General features: G+C 46.7%; 1 protein-coding gene across 9 annotated transcripts in view; it reads right to left on the bottom strand.

The window, feature by feature from the left end:
• PHACTR1 (phosphatase and actin regulator 1) overlaps positions 1–25,713 on the bottom strand; it is a 558,036-nt gene that overhangs the window by 186,949 nt on the left and 345,374 nt on the right. For all 9 annotated transcript variants that reach the window (XM_046005870.1, XM_046005873.1, XM_046005876.1 and 6 more), the window contains one exon: positions 18,480–18,644. In XM_046005870.1, coding sequence (XP_045861826.1) covers positions 18,480–18,644 — 165 coding nt within the window. The remainder of the gene's footprint in view (positions 1–18,479; positions 18,645–25,713) is intronic.

Here is a 25,713-nt window from a genome sequence, read left to right as displayed (position 1 = left end):
AGGGACCATCTGTAAATAATGTCTTTTGTGGTTTCTGCTGGTTTATACTGGTATGACATCCAGTTCTCTTCTAGCTGGCTCTTACTAAAGTTCTCCCTACAGTATAGGTATTTTTTTAAACAGCCAGAGCTTTTTTTTTTTTTTTTTTTAAAGATTTTATTTATTTATCTGACAGAGAGAGATCACAAGAAGTAGGCAGAGAGGCAGGCAGAGAGAGAGGGGGAAGCAGGCTCCCCGGCGAGCAGAGAGCCTGATGCGGGGCTCGATCCCTAGACCCTGGGATCATGACCTGAGCGGAAGGCAGAGGCTTTAACCCACTGAGCCACCCAGGCGCCCTACAGTACAGGTATTTTGATGGGGAAAACATTAGATTACATGTGGGCTGCAATAGTCACACTGGGAGTTTAAAATAAGCCACAACAGGAGAAATCTGTCCAAATAGGGGCCGACGGTCATGATTTCGTTGAGGCCAATCTAGACAGACTGTCCAATGTTGGCATATCCTAGAAAGAGTCCCCCTCTTCCCTACTTGATTTCTCGCTGACCGCATTTATAACTTAACCCCACGTGCTTCTCTGTGCAACCCCAGGAGCGTGAAGTCCTTACTCCCTGCATCACATCACAACCTTTCTGGAAAGCAAGGGCTAAAAAAAACATATTCACCCCCTGTGTGCCTCTGAATCAGTCTCTAGCCTAAAGAAAAAAGTATGTAAGAAGCAAACGCTGCGTACACAGATGCTAGCGGCAGGCTATTTATAACTGCACGCACCCCCAGGAATGTGTTAAGGCAGGGGACTCGGCTGACTAGGAGCCGAGCATTCTACTACAACGTACCGCTGTGTTAAAAAATTAAGAGGGAGATAAATGATATGTATGTTTGGCTTTCATCTACGTGAAATGATTACGAAAGGATGCAAGGGAACAGGCATAAATGATCGTCATTTGTGAGGGTGTCAGATGAAGGGTGAATTTCCTATTTTCAAATTTGAATGGGATCTATTATTTTTATTTAAAAAATCTCTCTCATGTTGGCTATTTGGAGTCAAAATACAAAATGATGACAGTCGTTACCTTATACAGGGATGCAGTTTGTGACAATGTGGTAAGTGATCTGTTTAGAGAGACTTCATGATATATTATGATGAGAATTTGTTTATTTTTATTAGGATTTTATTTATTTATCTGACAGAGAGAGCGCACAAGCACGGGGAGCTGCTGGCAGAGGAGAAGCAGGCTCTCTGCTGAACAGGAAGCCCAGTGCAGGGCTCGATCCCAGGATCCTGAGATCATGACCTGAGCTGAAGGCAGCTGCCTAACCTACTGAGCCACCCAGGTACCCCCTTAGGATTAGAATTTAACACACAAGAGTCCACTAGCCTTTCCAGAAACACTACAAACCAATGTGACTCTGGCCGTGTGAGAAGGCACACGATCACCAGACTCTCGGTAAACATCTACCTGACCCAGATCTATTAAATGCTGTTTCAGTCATTCACGAGGCAGGTGAGAATTACTCCTCATGGTAATGACAGATCTTTCGGTAGTGAATCTTTCCAGTTGTCCATGCACGACATAAAGTTTTGTGCTATGGTGGATAAATGGTATAACTTTTTTTTTTCTTCTCCACAGGGACAGAGTATTGTAAAATGAGGTTGTAGAATATTACAGTTCCCAACTGCTTCATACAATCTTCACAGAAACGCTTGGAAATGTAATTAGCATGGTGCTCTAACCACTGCCTTAAACGACCCCTTCCTGTGTGCCGAGAAGCACTTAATAGCCCTTTCCAGGGGCTTCCCTGACAACACTTTGCAGTGGTAGCAAGCAGCTTCGCACAATCTCCAAGCATCTCACGGCCCCCAGAAGCTAGGGAAGTTTAAGCCCAGCGATGCGGAATGAAGCAGCTTTTCCGCGGACACAGAAATGTTGCTATGCCACAGAGGAGACATTTATCCTCTTCAGAAACTCACACTCGCTTGAGGACAAAAATAGACGAAACATTACAACAGTCTTCTATGCCAAAATTGTATCTGAGTCTGACATCAGGAGTCCTGCTCCCTGACTTCCCCACAAAGACTCCTCACAATGCCGCTTCATTAGAACTCACTGTGATTAGAGGGAAGGTCTCCCCAGGCATTTCGGGGTCAGCACCCCCGTCCTCCTCCTCTAGGTCAAACTGCCCCTCTGGGCAGGTGCGTGGTACACAACACTTTCTTTCATCCATGTGATTTCATTAATATCTCACACATTTCATATTCACACAATGCCCCTGATCCCACTCTCCCTTGGGCTAACAAAAAGGAGGAGACAGACCTTTAAAACTGACCTTCAAAAAAACCATTTGATTCATGTGTTGGCTCACGGTCTGTTTCTCCTATTAAGGTTACTTGATGATTTCTGTTGTCAACTCCCAAATTTTAATTGCCTCACTTCTTCCCTGTAACTTCCACAACTTAACAAGGAAACCAACAAGGAAATCAACCGAGCATAAGAACTCATTTTTTAAAGAGACAAGGTAACATACATTATGTAGGTATTTTCATTTGCTTCGGGAACGCCGGCGTTACTCGCTGAAATCATCAAGTCTTATTTCCAGTATTATTTTGTTTTCTTATGGAGATCAGCTTTCTGGATTCAAGTGTGTTTAACACCTGCCTAACCTAGATATACATACGTCTTAACCTTTTCACTCTTTAGGCTTTCAAGTCACGTGGAACAGTGACATTTCCAAGCAAAGCCCAGGAGACTTTGAAGTAAGACAGAGGCTTGCATTCGAGTCCTCTAGGGTTCTACCATTAAGCAGCCGAGTGATCCTCAGCAAGTTATTCACCCTTCCTACGTCTCATTGTCCTCATCTATGAAACAGATGTTAGCAGTAATGGACTCAGAAGACTGGAGAGGCAGGGGCGCCTGGGTGGCTCAGTGGGTTAAAGTCCCTGCCTTTGGCTCAGGTTATGATCTCAGGGTCCTGGGATCGAGCCCCGCATTGGGCTCTCTGCTCAGCGGGGAATCTGCTTCCCCCCGCCCTCCTCCTGCTTCTTTGCCTACTTGTGATCTCTGTCTGTCAAATAAATAAATAAATCTTAAAAGAAAAGACTGGAGAGGCATTAAAAGCTACATTACACCTGCTTCGGTATTTATCACTTGGTGCTCACCGATGGGTCATTCATGACCGTCAGCGATTATCACTGTTATTAGTCATGCCAGCATGTTAGGATGATACATACAGTGAAGCAAAGGGAGAAGGCCCAAGATTTTTGGGGAAACCCAGGTGACTCAGGTGAACTTCTATATTAAAATTGTCGTGGAGAACAAAAAGGGCATGTCTATAATCAGAACTGGTTAAGGAACTAAAACGGAGGTGTGATTCTAAGGTGTTCCCAGAGTGAATGAGGATTCATTTCATAGCATCACGGCGCTTTGGGAAGGGAGGCCTGTGAGGGTGGAAAGGAGGCATTTGGTGTGCGCGTACTTATTTGGGGACTGGTGGGAAGGTCCTGCAGAGCACTGGCCTTGGGGTAGAGACCTTTACAGAACTGAGTTTCTGAATTCAATGGAATTCTGCTTATGGTCTGTGGAGTTCAACCAACGTCTGGGAACTTAACTCAGGAGACTTCAGAGCTTCAGAGAGGATCAACAGGGGCTCTCAGAAGGAAAGCGGAGGAAAGAATGAGAGGAGGAGTAGAGTTAGGGAAGAGGAGGAAAGAAAGAAGACGGTGTTGCATAGGAGGGCCGTCCAAGGCCAGGGGGAATGACCCACAAGGGGTCTGCTGGCCTGCAGGCAGGTAACAAGCATGGGCCAGAACCTCAGAGAGTGAGAGACATGTTGAAGATGAGAGAATGAATTCCTAGTGGAAGGAAGTGAATTTCTGATCAATTTCTGATCGGCGGGAGGGGAGACAGACAGAGACTGAGGGCTGGGAAGTGAGACATTCAATTCGTCAAGGATGCTACGGGAACCAACCACCATAAATTCATTTGGCTGAAATGGCAGGCAGTTGAGTGCCTTTTTGTGTTCTTAGGAGTCTTGGTTCCAAATGATCCCTTCTACTTTCTCTTGCGAGTTAACTGGTACTCTTTTTTGGTTTGTAGAATGGAACTGGCCTCACAGTCTGTGGCTTCTGGCCTGGCGGTCTTGTACAGAGTGGTACAGGGTGACTGTGCCCCCTCTTTGCCCGGCACAGGCCTGTTTCAGGCTTCCTGTCCCATTCTAGGAAGGGATGGCCTCCCACGGTATGGTCAGAAATGGCCAGGTTTGGAAAATAAAGTATATGGTCATCTTGTTTACCCCTTTCTCTATTTTTTGACCATTCCGACTGGCCACAGAGCTCTGATTTTCCAAAGGAGACTACACCCACATTGTTCCACCCTGCCCAAGATCACCTTTTTATAAATCACTCGTTTTTTTTTTGTTGTTGTTGTTAATGAGGTAGCCAAAGGAGAAACAGGATGGTGCATTTCCTCAGAAGCCATTGTGTTTGTTCAGTTCTTTGTAAATTCATAGAGAGGAGGAAATACTCATTGGTACCTAGGAAAATGTGGGATAAGCTCCAGCTCTGTACAATTATGCAATGTGTCTAAAAGCAGGCTCCTACACCCAGGACCTAAATCTAAGAGAAGCTCATCGGAATTGTCACTTTATATATACACCATGCCCAAAGACTATGAAATAAGTCCTTACTCTGTGATGCCTTTTTTTTTTTTTTTTTAAGAGTTTATTTGACAGAGAGAGAGAGCACAAGCAGGGGCAAAGACAGGCAGGGGGAAAGGGAGAAGCAGGCTCTCCACTGAGCAAGGAGCCTGATGTGGGGCTCGATCTCAGGACCCTGGGATCATGACCAGAGCCAAAGGCAGACCCACTGAGCCACCCAGCACCCCTCGATGCTTATTTTTTAATGCATTTCTATAAAAAAAAGTCATGATAGATAAAACTTACATATGATGTATTATGAATGAGTTACTGTTCTAAGAGCTTTCCAAAATTCTTTTTTTTTTTTTTAAGATTTTATTTATCTGTCAGAGGGAGAGAGAGATGCATGCACAAGCAGAGGGAGCAGCAGGCAGAGGGAGAGGGAGATGCATGCTCCCTGCTGAGCATGGAGCCCAATTTGGGGCTCGATCCCAGGACCCTGAGATCGTGACCTGAGCCCAAGGCAGACGCTTAATCAACTGAGCCACCCAAGCGTCCCTAAATTCTTCTTCAATCCTCACGACTTTATGAGGTGCCAGTTTTATTCCTATTTTAGGCAAAGGGACTGAGCACACGCAGTACAAACAACTTGCCCAAGGTCATGTGGCAGGTGGGCTGCTTGGTCTATGTCCCAACCATGGTCCCCTACCACCTGCCACACCGAACTCCTGCCTGTTGTCGAAGTTGGTGGGCCAAACACACACCTCATGATCAACCCCGTAAGGCTGATGCCCTTTCAGAATTAGTGCTGCAAATGTCTAGCTGTAAATCCAGCAACCACCACAGAGGCCTGTGTGATCACTGTCTGCTCGCCTAACTTACACACATAAGACGCCACACAGCACACAGAACACATCATGTTCTGCTGAATAGACAAATGCAGTGGTTTCGAATGGTATATATCTGGAGCCCGTATCAGTTTATTCTTTCTTGGCCATTCAACACATGGAAAGCATGTGCCGTGGACATGGCATTGACCTAGACAGCGTGAGACACACACACAGATGAACAAGCTATTAGCTGCTGCCTTGAAGGGCGTTCGAGAAGGACTCACACTGTGACTTCCAGGGTCAGTGTTCATCGATGACCTTCTCTTCCTTCACAAGTTGGCTTTACAGGGATGTGTCAGCAAAGGAAACTGCTCTAGGACCTCACTGTGAAGTGCAGACGAACTACAACTGTGAAATCATCTGAATCACGAGGCTCCAGACTCATGGACCAGAAACATAATACGGGTGACAGGACTACAGGCAATGCTCGAATTTCAGGTCTGCCATTTCTAACTAGAAATTACCTAGCCCCTCCAGACCTTGGGTTCTTCACCTGCCAAATTAAGTTAACAATAGCATGGAGGTCTGCTGTGTGGTGACGGTTCCTGCATGGAAAGGGTCAAGTGTATTTTGCATGCAAGACACAAGAGTGACTGTTGTCGTTGTTCCCGACATGGGATTGGTGAAGCACATCCAACCTAGAAAGCAGAGAACAAGCCACACCTGTAGCCTTGTTACACCCTGAACAATGGTGTAGCCGGCTTCCATAGATGGTACCCAATGAACCATGCTCCTAGCATGCACACCCTTGTTTAGTCTGCCCCCAAAACAAGTCTGGGCTGGTCCCGTGACTTCTTTTAACCAAGAGAAAACCATGAATGATATACTGGGCCAATTCTGGACTGAGTCTTAAAAGACCTGGCATCTTGTACCATTGCGCTCTTAGAGGTCCCGAGCTATCCTGCTGGAGAGACCACATGGAATGGCATTGAGAATACATGGAAGAAAGGAGGGGTCCAGATTGCCCTGTACCACACGGAGCCTCCTGGTGACCCTAACCCCAGCTGTCTGCAGACATAGGAGATCCCGAGAGAGACTGGCTAAAGAACCACCCAGCTGAGCTCAGGCAATCATCGGGTCACAGAAGACCATCCAATTGTTGCCTTATGCTACTACAACCTTGGGTAGTGTTTTGTTACAGAGGAAGTGAAAACCCCAAAAGACAGTGCTGCCCCAATAACCTGAAGTTGAACACACAATGTCACGGAACCAGACCTGTGTACAATTCTGACAAACTGAAAAACAATCATGAAAGATGGCAAGTCTCTTGAAGGTGGAGACCTTGTGTTCTGTGCTTCAGTAAATGCCCTCACTTCTCCGCTTTCAGATCTTGGGAAACAGAGGAGCTCATACAGTTGGCTGGTCTCTCTGACTTTTAGTTCCATATGAACTTAGTAGGTACCCACTATGTCAGGTGTTTGCTCAATCCCAGGAGACAAGGAGGAAAAGGCAGTGTCTCTGTTGTTAAGGATGTTATAGCCTTGGCACATAAGAGTGATGGATGAAGGTCACCCTAAGAGGAAACAATGACATATTCACCATCCCAACTCTCTGAAGGTACCGATTTCCAGAGTCTTTAGGATGTACCAGACATTTTTTTTTTTTTTAAACTGGGCGATTCTTTGCCTTCCAACCCCTAGGTGTTCCCTTCCAGGGTCATGATGGAGATGCAAATAAGAATATTCTTTACATGTCCATGCTCGGCTTCTTTCTTAAAAGAAACGGAAGGATCCAGTTATCCAAAGAGAATGTGTGATCCAGCCAGATGCTGAAGGCTAGACAGCTTGATTTGATGACTCCTTATTAAAATCCGATGCATGCTAAATAGTGCTCAATTATTTGCATGTTTGTTTTTCCTAGTCACAAGAAATGTCATTACTGAAAAATGTGTGGAAATATATTCATTTGGCTTCACAGTCACTGCTGTTGTTTCTATTTCCCTTGGAATGTCAAAGCCTCCTTAAGGCAAACTTTGCATCTTGACATAATCCAGTCAATCTTAAAATACACCTTCCCTCAAGCTCATTTCCCATTTGGGGGACTACTATCTTTCTTTCTTCCTCCTGGCAAAGCCTCTTGAAAGAAGTCTACTTCCTCTTCTCTCCTTCATACTTCAACCATATGCTTCCTAATTCTCAGCCAGAAGGCTTCCCCGAAACTGTTCTCCTAAGGACACGATTGATGGTGGTCACTAAACACACGGGCTATGTCTCAAGTCCTTACCATCATGTCAGGACCCACTAGAGTGGACCCTTCTCCTTTCCTGAACTTTCTCCTGTTCTGCACAAGTGATACTACCCATCCCTTTCCTAGCTCTCTAGTAAGTCTAACTGGTCTCCCCAAAGGCCCCACTGCCTGGGTGTATAGTGTAGAGGTCTGTGGTCCTCAAGGTGCTGCCTGAAGCCATAGTTTGCTTCCCACTTCATATTTTCTCCGTGGAGTTGCCATCCCATGGCTTCAAATGAACCCACAGGCACTCATGACTTCCAGATCTGCATTTTCAGCCTGACCTCTCCTGATCCCAGCTCTCTACAACCAATATCCTTCAATCTGGGGCATCTCAGAAGCACAGGAAAGCCAGCATACCCCCAAATGAATCATTTCCTCCACCAACCCACTCGTCTTCAGTGTCCCTGATGGGATGAGTGGTACCTCTACCCACCTACCTGTTCAGTGGTTCTTTACCTCTCTCTCACCCTCCACAACCAATCTGTATTCAAGTTAGGCTCATTCTGTCTCCTAAAGATCTCTTAGTCTTCAGGGCCCGATGTCACTATTTTAGTCTGTGCTATCATCATCTGTCCCCGCATCGTCGTCAACCACCCACTACCTTCCACCAACAGTTTCCTTGTGCATGAAATCAACAGGAATACTCAATATCCCATTGGATTCCATGATCACAAAAAGATGCCCTTGTAACTGTATCCCAGTTTTCTCTCATTCCACACATACACAGACGTGGTTAGATTATAAACTTGAAAATGAAGTTTGGTCACACTCCAAACTTTTCCTGTGCTAGAAGAATGATCTTCTTAAAGGAGTATCTCCTGACAGCTTCTATACAATGCTGCACTGGGATAAAGTCCAGGCTCCCGACCAGACCTCGTAAGGCTCTTCATCACGAGCAGATCCTTGCCTACCTTTTCTTCATCTCTTACTACTCTGTTTCTTCCCCAACAATCCTTCTCAGACCACAGCCTCCCTTTTAAGTTGTGGATTGGCAAGCTCTCCTTCTCTCTTCTCCAGACTCTCCTAGGCTCTGTTTTTCCCACCAGGAGAGAGGACTCCCTCATGTTCATTGCCTAACACCTTCATTAAACATCCACTTCTCTAGGGAGTCTTTCCTGCTAACCTGTAAACTCAGCTGGGTTTGTCTAATTTGAGTTCTTGAAGCCTCTGGGTTTCTCCTCTAATATCACAGATACTTCACTGTAATTGCTGGCTTTTTTATCTATCTTGCCCTCAAGACCATAACCTCTGGGAAGCAGGAGCCATGGATGTTCTCATTATAGTTTTGGGGATAATGGCGGTGCCTGGCGCATGAACGAACATGACATGCCAAGCTGATGTCCTTTACTGAACATTCCGTGGCTTACAGAAGTTTGAAAACCTAAGTTCTGCCTAAGGAGATAACACTACATTGTTAGTTTGAAAAGGGGACTGTGGGAAGCCGCGATAAGGCTTGAGACCAGGACGAAACGAGGCCCTGACTTGCGTCTCCTTTAAAGTCCGAATAGCCTAACAAAAGGTTTAGGACGGAAAAGTTGAGTAGCACTGAGAAAGGGTCTGTGCTGTGTGTTGTGTGCGCTCGCCAACGTGACTTCCCACGTGTTTATTAGTTAGATGAGAGCAAATTGGTTGGGGTCATAAACTCTTACCTGGTCCTTGTTGTTCCAGCACAGCTCATAAATCACTCTCAGGTTTTATTTCTTACGAGACAATTGTACTAACATCAGCCATTGCCTACAGGTGTTGATCTGAAGTGGGCAAAGCAGGCCTGGTCTGGAGGGTTTTTGTGCACGTAGCAAAGTCTTTTGTAACCAGCTGAAGATAGTTCCTGTGGGCTATAGAACGCCTCACTGCCCTGAATCAAGTCGGCACTGTTGGACATCCTCCTCAGTGCTCGTCCTGCCCCCATATCTTTATCTCTCAAGTCTTTCTTTCACCATCCTCTTCCCCTCACATTTCCTGGTCGATTTGTCATGCTGGCCGCAACAGGGGACTCCAAGGCAACACTAGAGCCCTAGCGCAAAGGCGCACACCAGCCCTCTCAGGTGCACGCGTGCCTGTTCACGAGCACCAGTGTTTGCAATGAATCAATTTCACCGCTCTGCCTGAGTGGGAAGAGCACAAATTTGGCTCCATGGCTGTGCCAGTGATGGTCCACAGGGCCTTTACCCCGGGCAGAACTGGTCTTGTGCTGGATAGAGAGCCAACGGTTCCATTTATTAACAGTGATTGAAGAATCCTTCAATCCAAAAGGATGTCAATATGAGCCTCCCTGAAAACCTCAGGGTTCCTCTCTCTCTCTCTCTCCAAGAAGTGCATACACCCTCCCCTCATCACAGGACATGCGAGGAATTCCTGGTAGTGAGGAACTGGCAATGTGGGGTTCGCATGCCATGGGCTGGATATCAGCCATGGGCTCTTTCTGAAGGGCTCCGAAGCCCATCACACCATGTCCAAAGGCAGAATCCAATACAGATGCTTTTCCTTAACCAAGATGCAACAATGATTTGAAGAGCCCCAATTCCAGAGACCTGGGCTTCCCAGGAAGGCATTCCTAGAAAGGAGTGGTTGCTCAAGTCATTAGTGAGTTTGGGTGCATCAATGCAGGAAATAAAGGAAGCAGAGTCTGGGCCCGAGGGAAAGGGGCAGCCAGAAACTAGGTACAGTGGTTAGCTCACAGGGTTGGTTCTTGTCCCATTGGGAGATCTGGGGTGAGCAGAAGGGCAGCAGGGCTCCATGCATGGAGCCTCATGCTCATGAGAGCATCTGTACGTGTCCTGCCTACACATGCCATGACATCGGTATCACGTACAGACAACGCTGGGCAAAAGCATGCAGGCTATTCCTGGATCCCATTATGAACACGAGGGGAGCCCCCCAGTGTATTCAGGCCTGGCCTTTCAATCAAGAAAGCAATCAAGCTGGCCGTTAGGTGGGACTGACACAGATCTACCGACACTAACCAATGCCACGGTTCAGGAGGCCCCCGGCGTGTCCCAGGGGAACAGGTCATCAGTGAGTTCTATTTCAAAGCTGCCCCCTTATCCCACCAGGATATTGGGGGGGTATGCTAACAGCTGGAGTGAAGGTTCAAAAGGTGACTATGAATCACACGGGGAGTGGTACTTTAAAGACATGATGCACGGAAACCTCTCCATTTGGAAAAGGGAAATAGAGAACCTTTCCAAGAAAATGTTAATTCAGGAATGAGTTGAATGATAAAACCAAAGAGTTCCTTTTGTTTCTTGATGGAAGATAGCAAATGAAATTGGCGCACAGTTTGGCAAATAAGGCACGTGTGTCTGTTCGTGGATGGGATTGCTTACCAAGTTTTCAGTGATTTCCTAACTTATCTCTCTACCTCAGCTACCCACTGCCATGGTCGTAGTCTGTGTTTTGTCTCTGCTTTGAAAATCACTAATTCGACACATGGCTGTGTTCCTAGGTGCCCCCTGCCCTCCTACTTTGCTTCTGGCTACCAGACCCGCTGACGGTTCTAAAAGTCTTAGACTCCTTTGGAACCTCAAGTCTATCGACTTTTCTAATTGTGCTCAATTCACTGGACCTTTCCTTTTTAAAATCCAATTTAAAGTCAGTATTGTAGTGGATTAAACTGTATTCCCACAAAGGGATAAGTTCAAGCCCTAAGAGCGTACCTGTGTGACCTTCCTTGGAAATCAGGTGTTTGCAGATGTACTCAGTGAAAGATCTCTGAACGAGATGATCCTGGATATCGGGCAGACCCTGCATCCAATGAGCACTGTCCTTACAGGAGAAAGGAGAGGGAGACTGGCGACACAGAGAGACACAAGGGAAAGGCCATGTGCAGACAGAGGCTGAGATTAGAGCGTTGTAGCCACAAGCCAAAGAATGCTAAGGATAGCCCAGCAGCCACCAGGAATCAGGAGAGACATCCGAAACACACTTCTCCTCAGGGTCCAGGAGGAGCCAACTCTGCCAACGCCTTGATTCTGGGCTTTGGGCCTTCAGAACCATGAGAGAATAAATTCCCATGGTTCTAAGCCACTAAATTTCTGGGGATTTGTTACACCGGCCCCAAGAAATGGATACAAATGCGCTAAACTCCTCTGCTCCCCTGGCCCCCCACCACCACTTTTTAATCCATCTGGCCAAATCCCACCACCAGTAGGACCCAACTGTCTGCTTTATCCACAGTTATACTGGGATGACCGAGTCCACTGGAAAAAGTCGCAGGTGCCCTGTGGTGTCGTAATCATCAATCTGAAACTCGGTTCGCTCTGCAGGTCCCACTCCTGGCCTCCCCCGACCAAGCGATGAGCTGACTTATGATGTGGAAAAGCTCAGCTGCCAGATGGAGTCCTACCCAGTTCGCCCTCTTCCCCCAGCCAGGCTCTCCGCTGTCCCGCTCTTTCATTCCCCCTCTGATATGAGCCCTACTATCTGTGTCTTACCTCGCACCCACCCCTAGCTTCTCAGCACCTTACCCCTCTCCCCTCTCATAGATCTTCCCACTCTCCTTTGCTACTGGATCCCTCGCCCTGGCCTGTCACACTTCTGTCGCTTCCATTGTACGATGACAAGTCAGAAAGCACACAGACAGCCCCTTGCGGTCAAAGCACACGCACACGTCCTTGGAGACGCGCCTACCTCCTCCAGAGTCCACCCCGTCTTGCAACTTTCCCCCACTTCCCAGCCACACTCCTCCAAAACCTTATCCCCATTTCCCCCCATCTCCTACTAATTCCTCACTCCACGCTAATCTGGCATCGATCCCCAAATAATCCACCAGACAGCTTCTGCTAAGTCGTCATTGAGCTCCAGGGATTGTTTCTCTGTATTGCACTTGGCTTCTCCATACTGAACGTGGTTCGCCATACCCTCCCTGAAACATTTTCCCTTCCTGGCTCCTATCACACGGCATTCTTCCCATGTTCCTCCTACCTCTCTGGCCACTGCCTTTTTCTTTTCTCTTCTTTTTAAAAAAATTATATAAAATTAATAATATATTAATAATAAAAATAAAATTAATAATACAGTGTTATATTACTTTCAGGCATAGCATGTAAGGACTCAACAATTCTACACATTTCTCAGCGATCATCATGGTGAGTGTTCTCTTAATCCCCTTCACCTGTTTCACCCATCGCCCCCACCTTCCCCCTTGGCGACCACCAATTAAAAAACGGGTGGAGGACCTGAGTAGACATCTTTCCAAGGAAGACAAACAGATGACGAACAGATACAAGATGCCCAACATTAATCACCAGGGAAACGCAAGTCAAAACCACAAGACATCACTTTACACCTACCAGAGTGGCTAGAATAAACCAACCAACCAACCAACCCAAGAAGTTAACACATATTAGTGAGGACGTGGGGGAAAAAAATACCCCTCATGCACTGTTGCTGGGAAGGCAAATGGGAGCAGCCACCGTGGAAAACAGTATGGAGTTTCCTCAAAAAATTAAAAATAGAACTTCCCTATGATCCTGCAATTCCACTACTGGGCAGTTACCCAGAGAAAACAAACACTAAGTTGAAAAGATATATGTACCTCTAAGTTTATTGCAGCAGTATCCACAAGAGCCAAATGATGAGAACAGCCCAAGTGTCCACCCACACGTGAATGGGACAAGAAAACGTGGTGTATATATACAATGGAATATTACTCAGCCATAAAAAGAATGAGATCCTGCCATGTGCAACAACATGGACGGAGCCGGAGTGTATAACGCTAAATGAAATAAATCGTTCAGAAAAAGTCACTGCCTTTTGATCTCCTGTATGAGTTTATCCTCCTCTTTCTAGTCACTAGTGATGACAGTCTTCCTTTGTCTCTAAGACAGTCTTTGGCTCTCTTTTCTTTCCATTCTATGCTTGTTCCCTAGCCCAGTTCCTACATGGTCATCACTCTAATGTACACAAAGACCCAAGATTGACGCACCCAGTCCAGACCCTTTTTTTGCACCCCATATATTCAACTCCCAGCTTTGGATGCCACAAAATCAACTCCAATCTACACCTGAAATGGAAATCATTTCTCCCCTTCCCCTCCCACCCCCTCCCCAACCCCATCCTCCAAGCCTGCCACTCTTCCAAAGTACTCGTCTCAGGAAAGGCCACACCATATACCCTAAACCAACCCTAGAGTGTTGAATGTGACACTTATCTCTCTCCCTCTTCAACCCAACTGGACATTAAGTCCTGTCACTTACTCCTTATAACAGCTCTCAAATCCAATCCATTTCTACTAGCAAATATTAGTCCAAGTCACCATAACTCGCATATGGCCTAACCAGTCTTCCTGGAATCACTCATACCCTTCTCTAATCTGCTGTGCAGAATGAAGGCCCAGTGAGGGTCCAGCCTTTGGTGACCTCTCCAGCCTCAGCTGATACCATATTCCCAGCTCTCCACTCTCTAGCTGCTAGCTTCCTTGTCTTCCCAGCCTGTTCATCCCTAATTTTTTCCTACCACAGGGCCTTTGCGCAAGCTGTTTTACTGCCTGGAGGGCTCATTTTCTAAATGCTTACTCCTCCACAAGACTTCAGTTCAAACTTCTCTTCCTCGGGCTCGTTACTCTGATCTCTCATACTGCATCTAGTGTCCTCATTTTTCCAAGCACCTTTCCTTCACTGCCCTTGTCACAATTGTGATCCTGCCTGTATTCTTGTGTTTTAATTGCCTGCCTCCCCACTACTCTGTGCACACCACAAGGTCACCGACAAGGTCTGGTTTTGGTCCCTAGTTATACATCCTCAGAGCGGGTCCAGTTTCAGCATGGGTAGGCTTTTTCTTTTTTTTTTTTTAATTTTTAAAAATATTGCGTTGCTCATAGCCTTAGGTATGCGGAAATGCTTAAAAGCACAAAGAGAATGTTGGCACGTCGCAGATCTCCAGGGCCAACCCCCTACCACTTCTGATTTTCTGTCAAAGAGGAAATAAAAGCATAACTCAGTGGCATCTTCATGGTTTATTCCTGCCAGTTCTATTTTTCTATAAATACAGTCCTCATTTTCAAGGAATTTGGAGAAGAGGGTTGCAAGGGACTATTTTGGGGAGGCGCTGCCTGTTCTAATTTGGAGGGGATGTTATCATTTGTCTTTGTTCCCCGAGCAGCTGTGGGGGTGTGCTGCCGACACCACGCAGGAAGCTGGGCGTGTCAGGCTGGATTCGCAGGCCCCGGGCCGGGCCCCGGAGGGCAGGCCAGAGAGCTTGTAAAGATCACGTCCTGGAGGACCTGTTATTTTACCTTCTAGCCATCCCTGTTGTATCCCTACGGCTACGGTGCAATGTGGGGCTGTTTTCTCCTCCAGGGTTATTGCCACCATCTGGAGCTCAGTCTCAGGGGCTTACTGCTGAAGGCCTTGTCAGGACACTGGCCTTTGGCCTGGAATAGGAAGGATGTATGAGCAGCCCGAGATATGGATAGGGAGAGAGTTGAAAAATGCATACAGTTGTTGACGCCAAAACTAAGGGACGCGTGGAGATTGTAAATTTCCCATGTAGTTTGCTTATTGTTATGCAATTTACAAAGCAGTATTTCTGGGCGTATCTCTGAAGGTGGTATACCCAGACAGCCCTGTCCCGTAACTTGAGTTACAGGAAAACTGCGGGACTAGCTAATGATGGCACACTGTAGTGGAACTCAGTGGAACTCACCGTGGAAGTACAAACAGGCAAGCATGTGTTGTCCTTTCACTTGTTTAAAAAGAAGTTACAAATGCATACTATAAATGGATACATGGACTCAGTCTTTGTATTTAAAACTGTGGACATTATTTTACATATGAAAGGGCATTACACACACAGGCAAGACGAATATATGCACGCCAGCTAAAACTGGCCAACCATGAACAACCCCATAATCAATCGATCCTCTTGTGTATGTAATATCTGCCTCTTATCAATGCATAGGAAAATGTCTACCTCTTATCAATGCATAGGAAAGTTTGTGCTTCAAAGCTTTATTTGAATATATATATAATTTATCATGTCATACACCCTTGCGTTGTCCATTTTTTTCTCCTTTGGGCTAAGAACTGGCACCATAAGTTTCTCTAAAAATAAGGAATAATATTCTGAATCCAGTTAAATACAAAGGATACTCTAGTGCAAACCACTGACTTTAAAAAAAAAACAAAAACTAGAATTGTTTCACTCAGTTCATGCATCCCTCCATCTATCTGGATATAAAGATATTCCGTAGTATATCCTCAACCTTTTCTGCTTCAGGAGCTGAATGTCCCTTAAAAATACAAAAAAAAAAAAAACAAAACAAAAAAAAAAACCAACAACAAAAAAATCCCAAACCTACATACAAATATCACATTCAACTGCCAAATTAATCTGTTAGGCCTCAGAGGTCACAAGAACTTGCTAAGAATAGTTAATGATAAGAATGATTCAAAGTGCAACTTTGCCCGTCACATGTTTTAATTTTTTTTCCCCAAAGACTCTGAAAGGAAATCAGTGTTTAAACTCTTAAAATCCACATGTCATCTGATGTCCCTGTATTTTTATCTGTCAAAGGACTAGTTTTCCAACATCTAGAAGTCAGCATACTTATCTTCCCATGCAAGAAGGATGTGAGCTTTATCGCAAGGTCTCACCAAACAGACAAGACAAAGGTCCTGATTAGCCCGGAGGAAAGGCATCAGCCACACCATGGTTCACGGATTCATGCTGATGAACGGCCATTAGTTAAATAAGTATTTGTGTCATTATAAGCCATTTTCCATAGCAGAGTCAGGAAGACCATTGTTAGGGACCTCATGGAACATTTTTTTTTTTTTTTTTAAAGACTTATGAGAGGGCGGGAGGGAAGAAGAGAGTGTGTGAGGGGCAGAGGGAGAGAATCTCAGACTCCCTGCTGAACTTGGAGCCTGATGCGGGCTCAATCCCACCACCCTTGAGATCATGACCTGAGCCAAAACCAAGGTTCAACTGACTGAGCCAGCCAGGTGCCCTGAAACTTTGTTCTTTTTTCCAGTGTTCACAAAACACTCCCTTTTTCATTCTTCAAGTGTCTTACACCTCACTTTGTCTAAAGGATATACTTAACATTTCTCCGGAGACAGTGATGTAGTTTCACCCTGGGTGGGGGTATACAGAGCTGTCATCCCTCTAAGGTTTGGTTCCCATGTCAATGTCTCCGCAGCTTCTAGAAATACATGGAAGGCCTGCAGGTTGCATTACACCTGGACAATGACCCCGAGGCTGCAGAATGTAGTCAGGCACATCCCTGGGACTCAGTCCCAGGGACGGCAATTTTGAGATTTCTCACATTTGGAGGTTCGTTCTCATCTCAAGAATTAACAGATTATAGCAACAGGACATTGGGTTTTCCATCAAAGGAAGAGTCGGGAAACATCAACTGGTGGTGTCCATGAGAACTATTTAAGATTTCAAGACTTTCTGCATCTTTCTTATGTTTGCTATTCACTTTCATTCCCCACAGCAATTAGCACTAAAATTCCCAGATCTTGGGGTGCCTGGGGGGCTCAGTTGGTTAAGTATCTGCCTTTGGCTCAGATCATGATCCCAGAGTCCTGGGATCGAGCCCCACATGGGGCGCTGCGCTCGTTGGGGAGTCTGCTTGTCTCTCCCCCTCTGCCCCTCCCCTCTTCTCTCTCTCTCAAATAAATAGATCTTTTGAAAAGTAAAATAAAATTCCCAGATCTGTGGACTCAAGTTCAGGTACAACCAGCAGCCCCATCTCCTACTTCCTGGTTAACTGGGGATGAAGAAGGGGGGAGGGGACCAAGAAACAGAAGAGGTGATGATTCTCAGGGGGAGAGAGGGCGCTTGAGTTTTTGAGGATAAAGAGGATGGAGCAGAGGAAAGCCCTGGTGTGTAGACCTGGAATGACCTGAGCATTTAATGAGCCAAATCAGAACAAAACAAACCAAAAGCTTCTGCATCGCTATTCTATCATCTTCTCTCAAACCCCACAGGGGGGAATCAAACCTCTTTCCTTATACACTTCCCTCTGCACACTCCTGCTCATTTAAAACAGATCCACATAGCCTGCCACATAAACTCACAATTTTAAATCCTGTACTGTTTTTAGCCCTATTTTACAGATGGGAAAACTGAGGTACAGAGATGAAAAAAAACTGAGCAAGGTCATATAAGTATCAGAGCTGGGACTTGAACCCATGCAGTCTGAGTCCACAATCTAGGCTCTCCACCTCTCAGCTAGGCTGACTTTCTTCCAATTCTTCTGCTGCCCACGTAAGCCATGAGCTGTAGCATTGTTCCTGCCCTTACAGGGATGCTCAGGTTTCATTCTCCTGAGTGTTCCTGCCATGTCCAACAACCGTTCATTCAAGATTTCTCCTCTGCCAAAGACCATATCTAACTTATTCTCTGCTGTGTGTTGATCTTCACCCAGCAGTGGAAAAAAAAAAAAAAAGGCTGAATAATAAGAAATGGGTTGTCAGTGGTGGAATAAAAGCATTCAATCACAGAAAAGGTGGAATTCTAAGCTCAGATATTTATAGATTGAACACAAGTGGCGGATCAAAACACAACAACAAAAAGCCGGAAATACAAAGAAACACGCGGGATCTGAAAGCCATTTTCAAGTGCACCCAAGATTTTTTCGACACAAGAGCAATCCTCAGGCTTGATTCCCCTCCCCCCCCACTTCAGTTCAGATCATCTACGGTAACTAAATTCTAATTAACATACAGAGTTGAAGTCCACCAGCTCCCAAAGAGGAATGAGGGAAGCAATCATCTTACCTGCAGATGTGTGCTTGAACTTCTCGCTTTTCTTCTTTCTCCACTTCCAAGGCTTGAAGATCCTTCCCAGGTTGGCAAACTTACTTCTCCTCCGGATGGGAGGGGTGTGTGTGCCTGGGACAAGGGAGTCGGAACGCATGGCCGCCAGCCTCTCCACTTCCTCAGCTGTTTTCCCCCGAGAAAGAGGTGGAAAGAGAGAGGGAGGAAAAAGTGTTAAAATGGGATCCTCACAGATGGCCAACGTTTTCCATGGTTACAGATCACAGAAACCACATGATCGAAGTTCCATTTCTCTTTTTTGTCTTTTGGAATGGAAGTCATATCAATGTGTTCTACAGCCTGGAGACAGTCAGCCAAACCCTACCGACCCAGAGCACCGCACATGTACCCAGCCCTCAACTTAGACCCGAGGAGGAGGGCAAAAAGGAGGAACAGAACCCTCTTGACACATCAGGGTCCCCCAGGGGGGCAGGAAGAGGGCATCAGAGGAGTCAAGTGACAGTCTGGGTAACTAGTGGTCCAGCAAGATCTCAGATAAGACTTGGTAGATGCAATCACTACCCCACCGTCTGCTGAGAAAAGAGGAGGGAGAAAACATTTATCAACTGCCTGTTCCAAAGCCAATGCCTCCGCCACCCACGACTTTCCTTCCTGCTTTGCCCAGCCCCAAAGCTGCACCCGAATCTGTCGAGGGAGTGTCCTCACCCGAGGCTGATTTTAGAATGGCTCACCCTTCATGAGACTTTACAACTCTAAGTTTTCTTGTTCCTGTCATTTTGCTATAATAATAGTATTATTCTTAGAAGCTGGAAGCTGAAAGGGACTTGAGGGAACATCTGGACTAATCCCAGTAAGCCCATGTGTGAGGGTGTGAAGACCTTCAAACTCATCACGTCTTGTGGAGCCTTCCTTAGAGGTCACAATCGCCCTGACCTCTTTCATCACTTGTGAGCAAACAAACCCTTATCTCATTTACGTGAGAATTTACATATCCCAGTGAGGGAAATATACCTGGATTTGAATTTTTCGGACAGAGATAATTAGAAAAAGTCACCTCCTCAGCAAAATCAGGAGCGGGGGAGAGATTTCACCGTTCTAGAAAGTCCGGTTACATCATGAGCTGGGGTACTGGCCCCAAACCACTCTGTTGGGCCTCTAACGTCATCTCCAGAGGAATTGCCCAGACTTTTGCAACATTAGGGCTTTCTCAGGAGCTCGGTCTCACTGCCTGGTCATCTGCCTGTTGTCACCTGAAGTGGTTTGAACTCAGAGATTCACCGATTCAAGAAACAGATATGTGGTACCTCCCCGCACATGCCACATGGTGTGCTTGGTGACAGAGATGACGGGTTGGCAAAGGGTCCCCACAGCAGGATGAAGGGAAGATTTGGGAGATGTCTGGGAGCAAAGTCAACAGGGCCTAGTTGGGTGACCCGAGGGAGAGGAGGGGGATCACTCCCAATGTCCAGATTCAGGTCAGCGGAGTGACAGCCTTTACTGATGGAAACAGGGAACACAGGGCAGGCACAGGTATGGGGGTGAGGACGGCGACAATCTGGACATGTTGCGTGGTGACGGTCCTCAAACCTTTGACTATGTGGTCCAACGCACAGCAGCTCCTCCCTTCAACCCCCACAGTAAGTGACTATGTGCCACCCTAACAGACACTGCGATCGTTTCTGGGGCAGATACCAAGAAGCCCCAGATGTGAGTTGCGGGGAGGAGACCCAGGGTTCTCCACTGCACGCCAGGAGCAACCATACAGAATTCAAAGGAAGCCTAAGGAAGAGGGAGACTAATTCTTCTCAACCCTGGAGGAGACCCACAGGGGGTGGCATTTTTGACCAGACTTTGAAAAAGGAGGAAGTGTTCCCCCCACGTGGGGAAGACAGAGAAATAGATCTCCGGAAAGAGAACGGACCCCAAAGAAACAGAGAAGGCTGAAAGAACACGGCATGTCCAGAAACCCATCAGATCGTGAGCATCACGTAGGCTACGTGAGATGGAGAGCCATGGTGAGGGATGGGGGCTGGATGAGTCTGGAGCTCCAGCAGGCAAGCTTCAGGAAGTTTCTATTAGGCATTTGGGTTTTATTCTACAACCAGAGAGGAAAGGACAAGAATGTGAAGATAGGCATGGACATTATGACAGGCAACAGATATGTACTGAGTGCTCACCATATACCAGATGCTTGAATTAGGTCAGCAAACAGAACAGCTAAGAACACCAACTCATGGAGCTTTCTTTGGCTGGGAGGGCAGAGGCCGACGGTACACAGGACAACTAAGTCAGCTGTGCACTGTGTTCGAAGAGCTGTGTTTGAGGGGAAAATTAAAGATAAAGTAGAAGACAGTGAAGGAGATCAAGAGTGTCCAGGTGGGGGACGGGCTTCATGTTTATGAGCGTGATCGAGAAAACACAGATTTATTTCTAGGACTAGCACTGAAACAGCAATGAACTGGAAGACACAGGTGGCAGAGAGTAACGAGAGGCCACTGCAATCCTTTTAAGGGGAAGTGACTGGAACACAGGTAGGGCATGAAGGGACCTGACGGACAATGAGATCCAACCAGATGGCAGAATCACGGGCTCTTGGCAACTTTCCAGATCAACGTGAGGGAGGACTAGGAAGTGGCACTGGCTGAAGTTTTTGTGTTTCACGACTGGAGAGAAAGTGAAGACCCCCCCCCCCACCCCTTATGTTCAGCAGAGCTTGAACTCACAACCCCGAGATCAAGACCTGAGCTGAGTTCAAGAGTAGGACACTTAATCCACTGGGCCACCCAGATGCCCAAGACTTTGCATTTTTTTTTTTTTTTTGACTTTGCATTTTTTAAAAAAGACTTTGATTAGGGGCACCTGGGTGGCTCAGTGGGTTAAAGCCTCTGCCTTCAGCTCAGGTCATGATCTCAGGGTCCTGGGATCGAGCCCTGCATCGGGCTCCTTGCTCAGTGGGGAGCCTGCTTCTCCCTCTCCCTCACCTCGTGCTCTTTCTCTCTTACGTGCATGCTCACACTCTCTCAAATAAATAAAATCTTTAAAAAAAATTAATAAATGGTATTTATTACATGGTATTTATTAAAAAGATTTAATGGTATTTATTTAAAAGAAATAGTATTTATTAAAAAGATTTTTTAAAAAAATCTTTCAAAATCCTTTCAAAAATTAGTAAATAAATGTTATCCATTGCTTTGATTAGGTGCTTCTTCAAAGATGCTCAGTAGCTGAGTCACCATGGGGGGAGAGACAGATGTGAGAACTGTGGGAAAACCACGGGGGTTTTGAGTCCAGGAAGGAAGTCAGGACTATCTAGTGACCCGATTTTCACACAATCGCTTTCTCTTTCAAACTTACCGCCTTGTTCCCATTTCTCACCTTCATTTATAACCTGAGTGTGGCTTATCCAGATTTAAGTCCCCAAACCTCCATTCCAAACCCCAGCCTCTGGCCTTCAAACCTATATTTTATACTACTGCGAGATTACACTTCCAGAAACCTGCTTTTCCCAACGGCTTTCTGTGGCTTCCCACAACTTAGAGTAGAAGCTTCTCATTTCCTGCCTGGGTCTCAGGAACTTCTGAGTGGCTGACCCAGAATTATCTGCTAGGACCTCTCTAAACAGCAGTCCCTACAGATCCCAACAGGCTTCGGGGGGCCATCATACCACTGAAAGTCCACGCACAAGTTCATGCATGTCTCGGTATCTGCATGGGGTTGGGAGAGTTTCCATGTTTCTTTCTTTTGTATCTCTGGTCTAAGATAGGAAAGGTAAAAATTTTTTTTTTTTTTTAAAGATTTTATTTATTCATTTGACAGAGAGAGAGAGATCACAAGTAGGCAGAGAGGCAGGCAGAGAGAGAGGAGGAAGCAGGCTCCCCGCAGAGCAGAGAGCCCGATGCGGGGCTCGATCCCAGGACCCTGAGACCATGACCCAAGCCGAAGGCAGCGGCTTAATCCACTGAGCCACCCAGGTGCCCCAGGAAAGGTAAAATTTTTAAAGTATCCATTTTGAGACTTCTCTAACTTTAGCCAACCTGAAACACTTCTGTTAAAAGTTTGTTAAAGGAAGACAGGTGCCTGGGTGGCTCAGTTGGTTGAGCAACTGCCTTTGGCTCAGGTCATGATCCCAGACTTCCAGGATCGAGTCCCGCATTGGGCCCCCATCTCCTTGGGGAGTCTGCTTCTCCCTCTGACCCTTTCCTCTCTCATGCTCTCTCTCACTCATTCTCTCAGATAAATAAATAAAATCTTTAAAAAAATTTTCTAAAAGTTTGATAAAGGAAGAAATTATATGCTGAATCCCTCAAAAAAAAAAAATCAGGATAGGAGTTATTCGGGATTGATACTGAGGTTTGTGCTCACAACTGGCATCCAATAACAGTTTGTTAAAAAGTGAACGAATGAGGACACCAGTTTCGATTCAGACACCTCTTGAAATGTATAAAATTAGTATTGCTGGTTGTCTTAAGAAAAATGCACCACCGGGAACAAAAAGCTGTTTCATAATCCAACTTTAAAAAATGAATAAAAATTATTCCAAAATTACATTAAAATAATTATAAGAAATTAGGAGTGCCTTTAAAAAAAAAACCTAGAGTGGCAAGAAGCTGACAGAACATTATAAAGGCATAATTATAGCCCCAGAGTTAAACGGATCTTTAATAAGTACGTTATTAAATTCAAGATGTTTAGCTCTTAAGTACAGATTATTGAGCAGACTGGATTACTCTAATTGATTTATATTTTAATCATCTACATTACGTTTTCCCCCAATTCATTTGACGAGAGGGGCTGGCTCCCAACCTGGCTGCTTCACCACCAGATAATGAAATTGGAAGCGAGGATTGGCACTCCAGAGCAAGGACGGGAAGAACAGAAAGTAAAACCAGGCTCAGCCCAAAGTGGTGTCCCACCTCGCAGGAGCATGGGGGAGAATGGGACGAAGACAAGGGGATGGGAAGGGCATCCAGGCCAGGGGCATTTGTAAGAACGGCCTTCTTTTGAAACAGACGATGTAAAGGCTGCTAGGCCCAAGCCCACTGCTCTCAAAGGCGGCTTCCTCGTGCTGCAGAGAGAGGACACAGGTGTCTGGAGAAACTGCTCACATAGACATGAATCAGCTTGAATGTCGACTGCAGGACAGAAGACTGAACCAAAAGGCAGGAGGCCAGACAGCTGAGCTGCTGAGCTCTGCTGGCCAGTGGAGCTCTTGGGGGTGGGGGGTAGGGGGTCTTCCCAGCACTTCCAACCAGGTAAATGCTCTTCAAGCAACTAGGCAGTCTGGAATTCATTCTGCTTGGGAGCGTTGGGGGAGAGATGTGATTTTCCTGTCCCTTGAGAAAAGCAAGAGGGAAGAGACTTGAGTGAGGCGGGATTTGAGAGATTAGAATCCAGGCCCCTGTGTCTGTGTGTGCCCTGAAGCCCACCCCTTCTGGCAGCCTGGGGAGGCTTCTTAGAGCATGCCGTGGGAGTGTGGGCTGGGGCGGGGGGGGGGGGGCTCAGTTGGCACCTTACCACCCTTACCATTGTCTCTCCCATGGTGGCCTAGTCTTCAAGGCTTACCCAAAGGAAGAACCAACTTTGGTGTCCTAGAAAGAGTCCTACAATGTTTCCCTAAGTTCAGAAGGGAGGGAGGATGGCACAGTGCTTCTGCTAGCTGGCACCCAGTCATCAACAGAGCCAGAGGCGAAGGCATTCCCACCCCCATCGCCGCCCCCATAAATCTCTCCAGGTGCCAAGTGCTCCTTAGGCTTTTGGAGGACCTAAGACTCTCACCAACTAGATACCTGCCTCTCAACCCAAAGTGAACCCTGAAAGAGAAAGTTTATGGAGCAGATCTGCTAAACTTCACTTCTTCTTCCAGCTTCCCGAAGGGGTTTTCACCCCATCTTGCCATCCTGGGAGTGGTGGCTAAGTTCGGGATGAAGGTGAGGTCCGGTGGTTGGTTACTGACGCAGGGGACACCCAGTGTGGCCTTTCTCCCGCTGGTGGCGTTACCTTCCCTCACAGCGGCAGGACGACAGCACACAGCTACCCAGGCATGCAGGAAATGCTCCACGCCTGTGGCTTCCCCGCTTTGAGAGAGATACTTCCCGTTTTACAGAGATACCTCGGGGCAGGGAAATGAAGGATGGGTAGGTAGGTTTCTGCAGGAGAAAGAGGCCTGTGTGTTCCCCTTTTCACTCCCAAAGTTACACCACACGGTCTTAGGGAGGCCAGAACTCTCTGGAGAGATTTGGTCCCACCTAGGACTAATCTGTATTAACCATGAAGTATGTTTAAAACAAAAACAAAAAAAGGACAGACATGTTTTTGATCTAAAAATCAGGAGCTCCTGTCCTGTGCGTCCGTTGAGGAATGGGAAGAAGGTGGAGAGGAGGGGGGTAGAGGGGACAAGGGGTGGGCCGCAGAGGAGGGGGCCGTGGGGGCCCAGGGAGGCTCTTTCGGCCCAAGGAAGGTTACCTGGTTCGGAGAGCGCCTATCAGTCTATAAGGAGGTGGCAGAGAAGACAGCACAGCCCCACTGACCACGGGGCCACGAACGGGTTCAGTGCAAACACAGACATGCTGCCCAAAACCCCACTGGTGTTAGTATCGCTGAGTACAAGGGTCTCAGGTATTCTCACCCATCCTCTCGCTCGGCCCTTTCTTTGACCTTCACTGCACTTACCCGGTCCTCCAACCCTTTGAGCACCTCCTTCTTCCCCGTCCCTTACCATCAGTCAAAGATGGATGGAAGGCAGGTGTATGAACCCGATACAGGCCAAGCCTAGTGTTCATGGGGGTACAGCTGCCTTTAACAAATGGTTCATCCGTCTCAATCCAAAGTTGGTGTGAGTGTCGCAGGCCCCAGTGAGGGGCAAAGAGCTGCCTTCTCTGCCTGGCAGCCACCAAGTACACCGCACAGGAAGCCACACTTACACTTCGGACACAACCCTCAGACACCATCATGACATGTGAGTCTTGCCCATGGTGCCTCTGCAGGGACATGTAGACATACACGCTGAGAGCTGCTTCTCAGTCTCGTTGCTACAAAAAAAGGATTCTTCGCCAGGGAAGAACCAATAAAGGATGTTCCGGTGTGATGCTCTCCTGAGGGTCGGGACGTGGTGGGAGAAGCATATACTTGGGCCCATCCTTCTTAGCCTATCTGCTCAGGCATTTGGCCAACTCTCTCTTTTTCTTCTGGCTCTGGAGATTTCTGCCTGAAATCTCCAGTGGAGAGGTCCCCCCAC

This window comes from Meles meles, chromosome 5 (genome assembly GCF_922984935.1).
Source record: "Meles meles chromosome 5, mMelMel3.1 paternal haplotype, whole genome shotgun sequence".
Classification (NCBI taxonomy): Eukaryota; Metazoa; Chordata; class Mammalia; order Carnivora; family Mustelidae; genus Meles; species Meles meles.
This window is presented reverse-complemented; position numbering and strand designations above follow the sequence as displayed.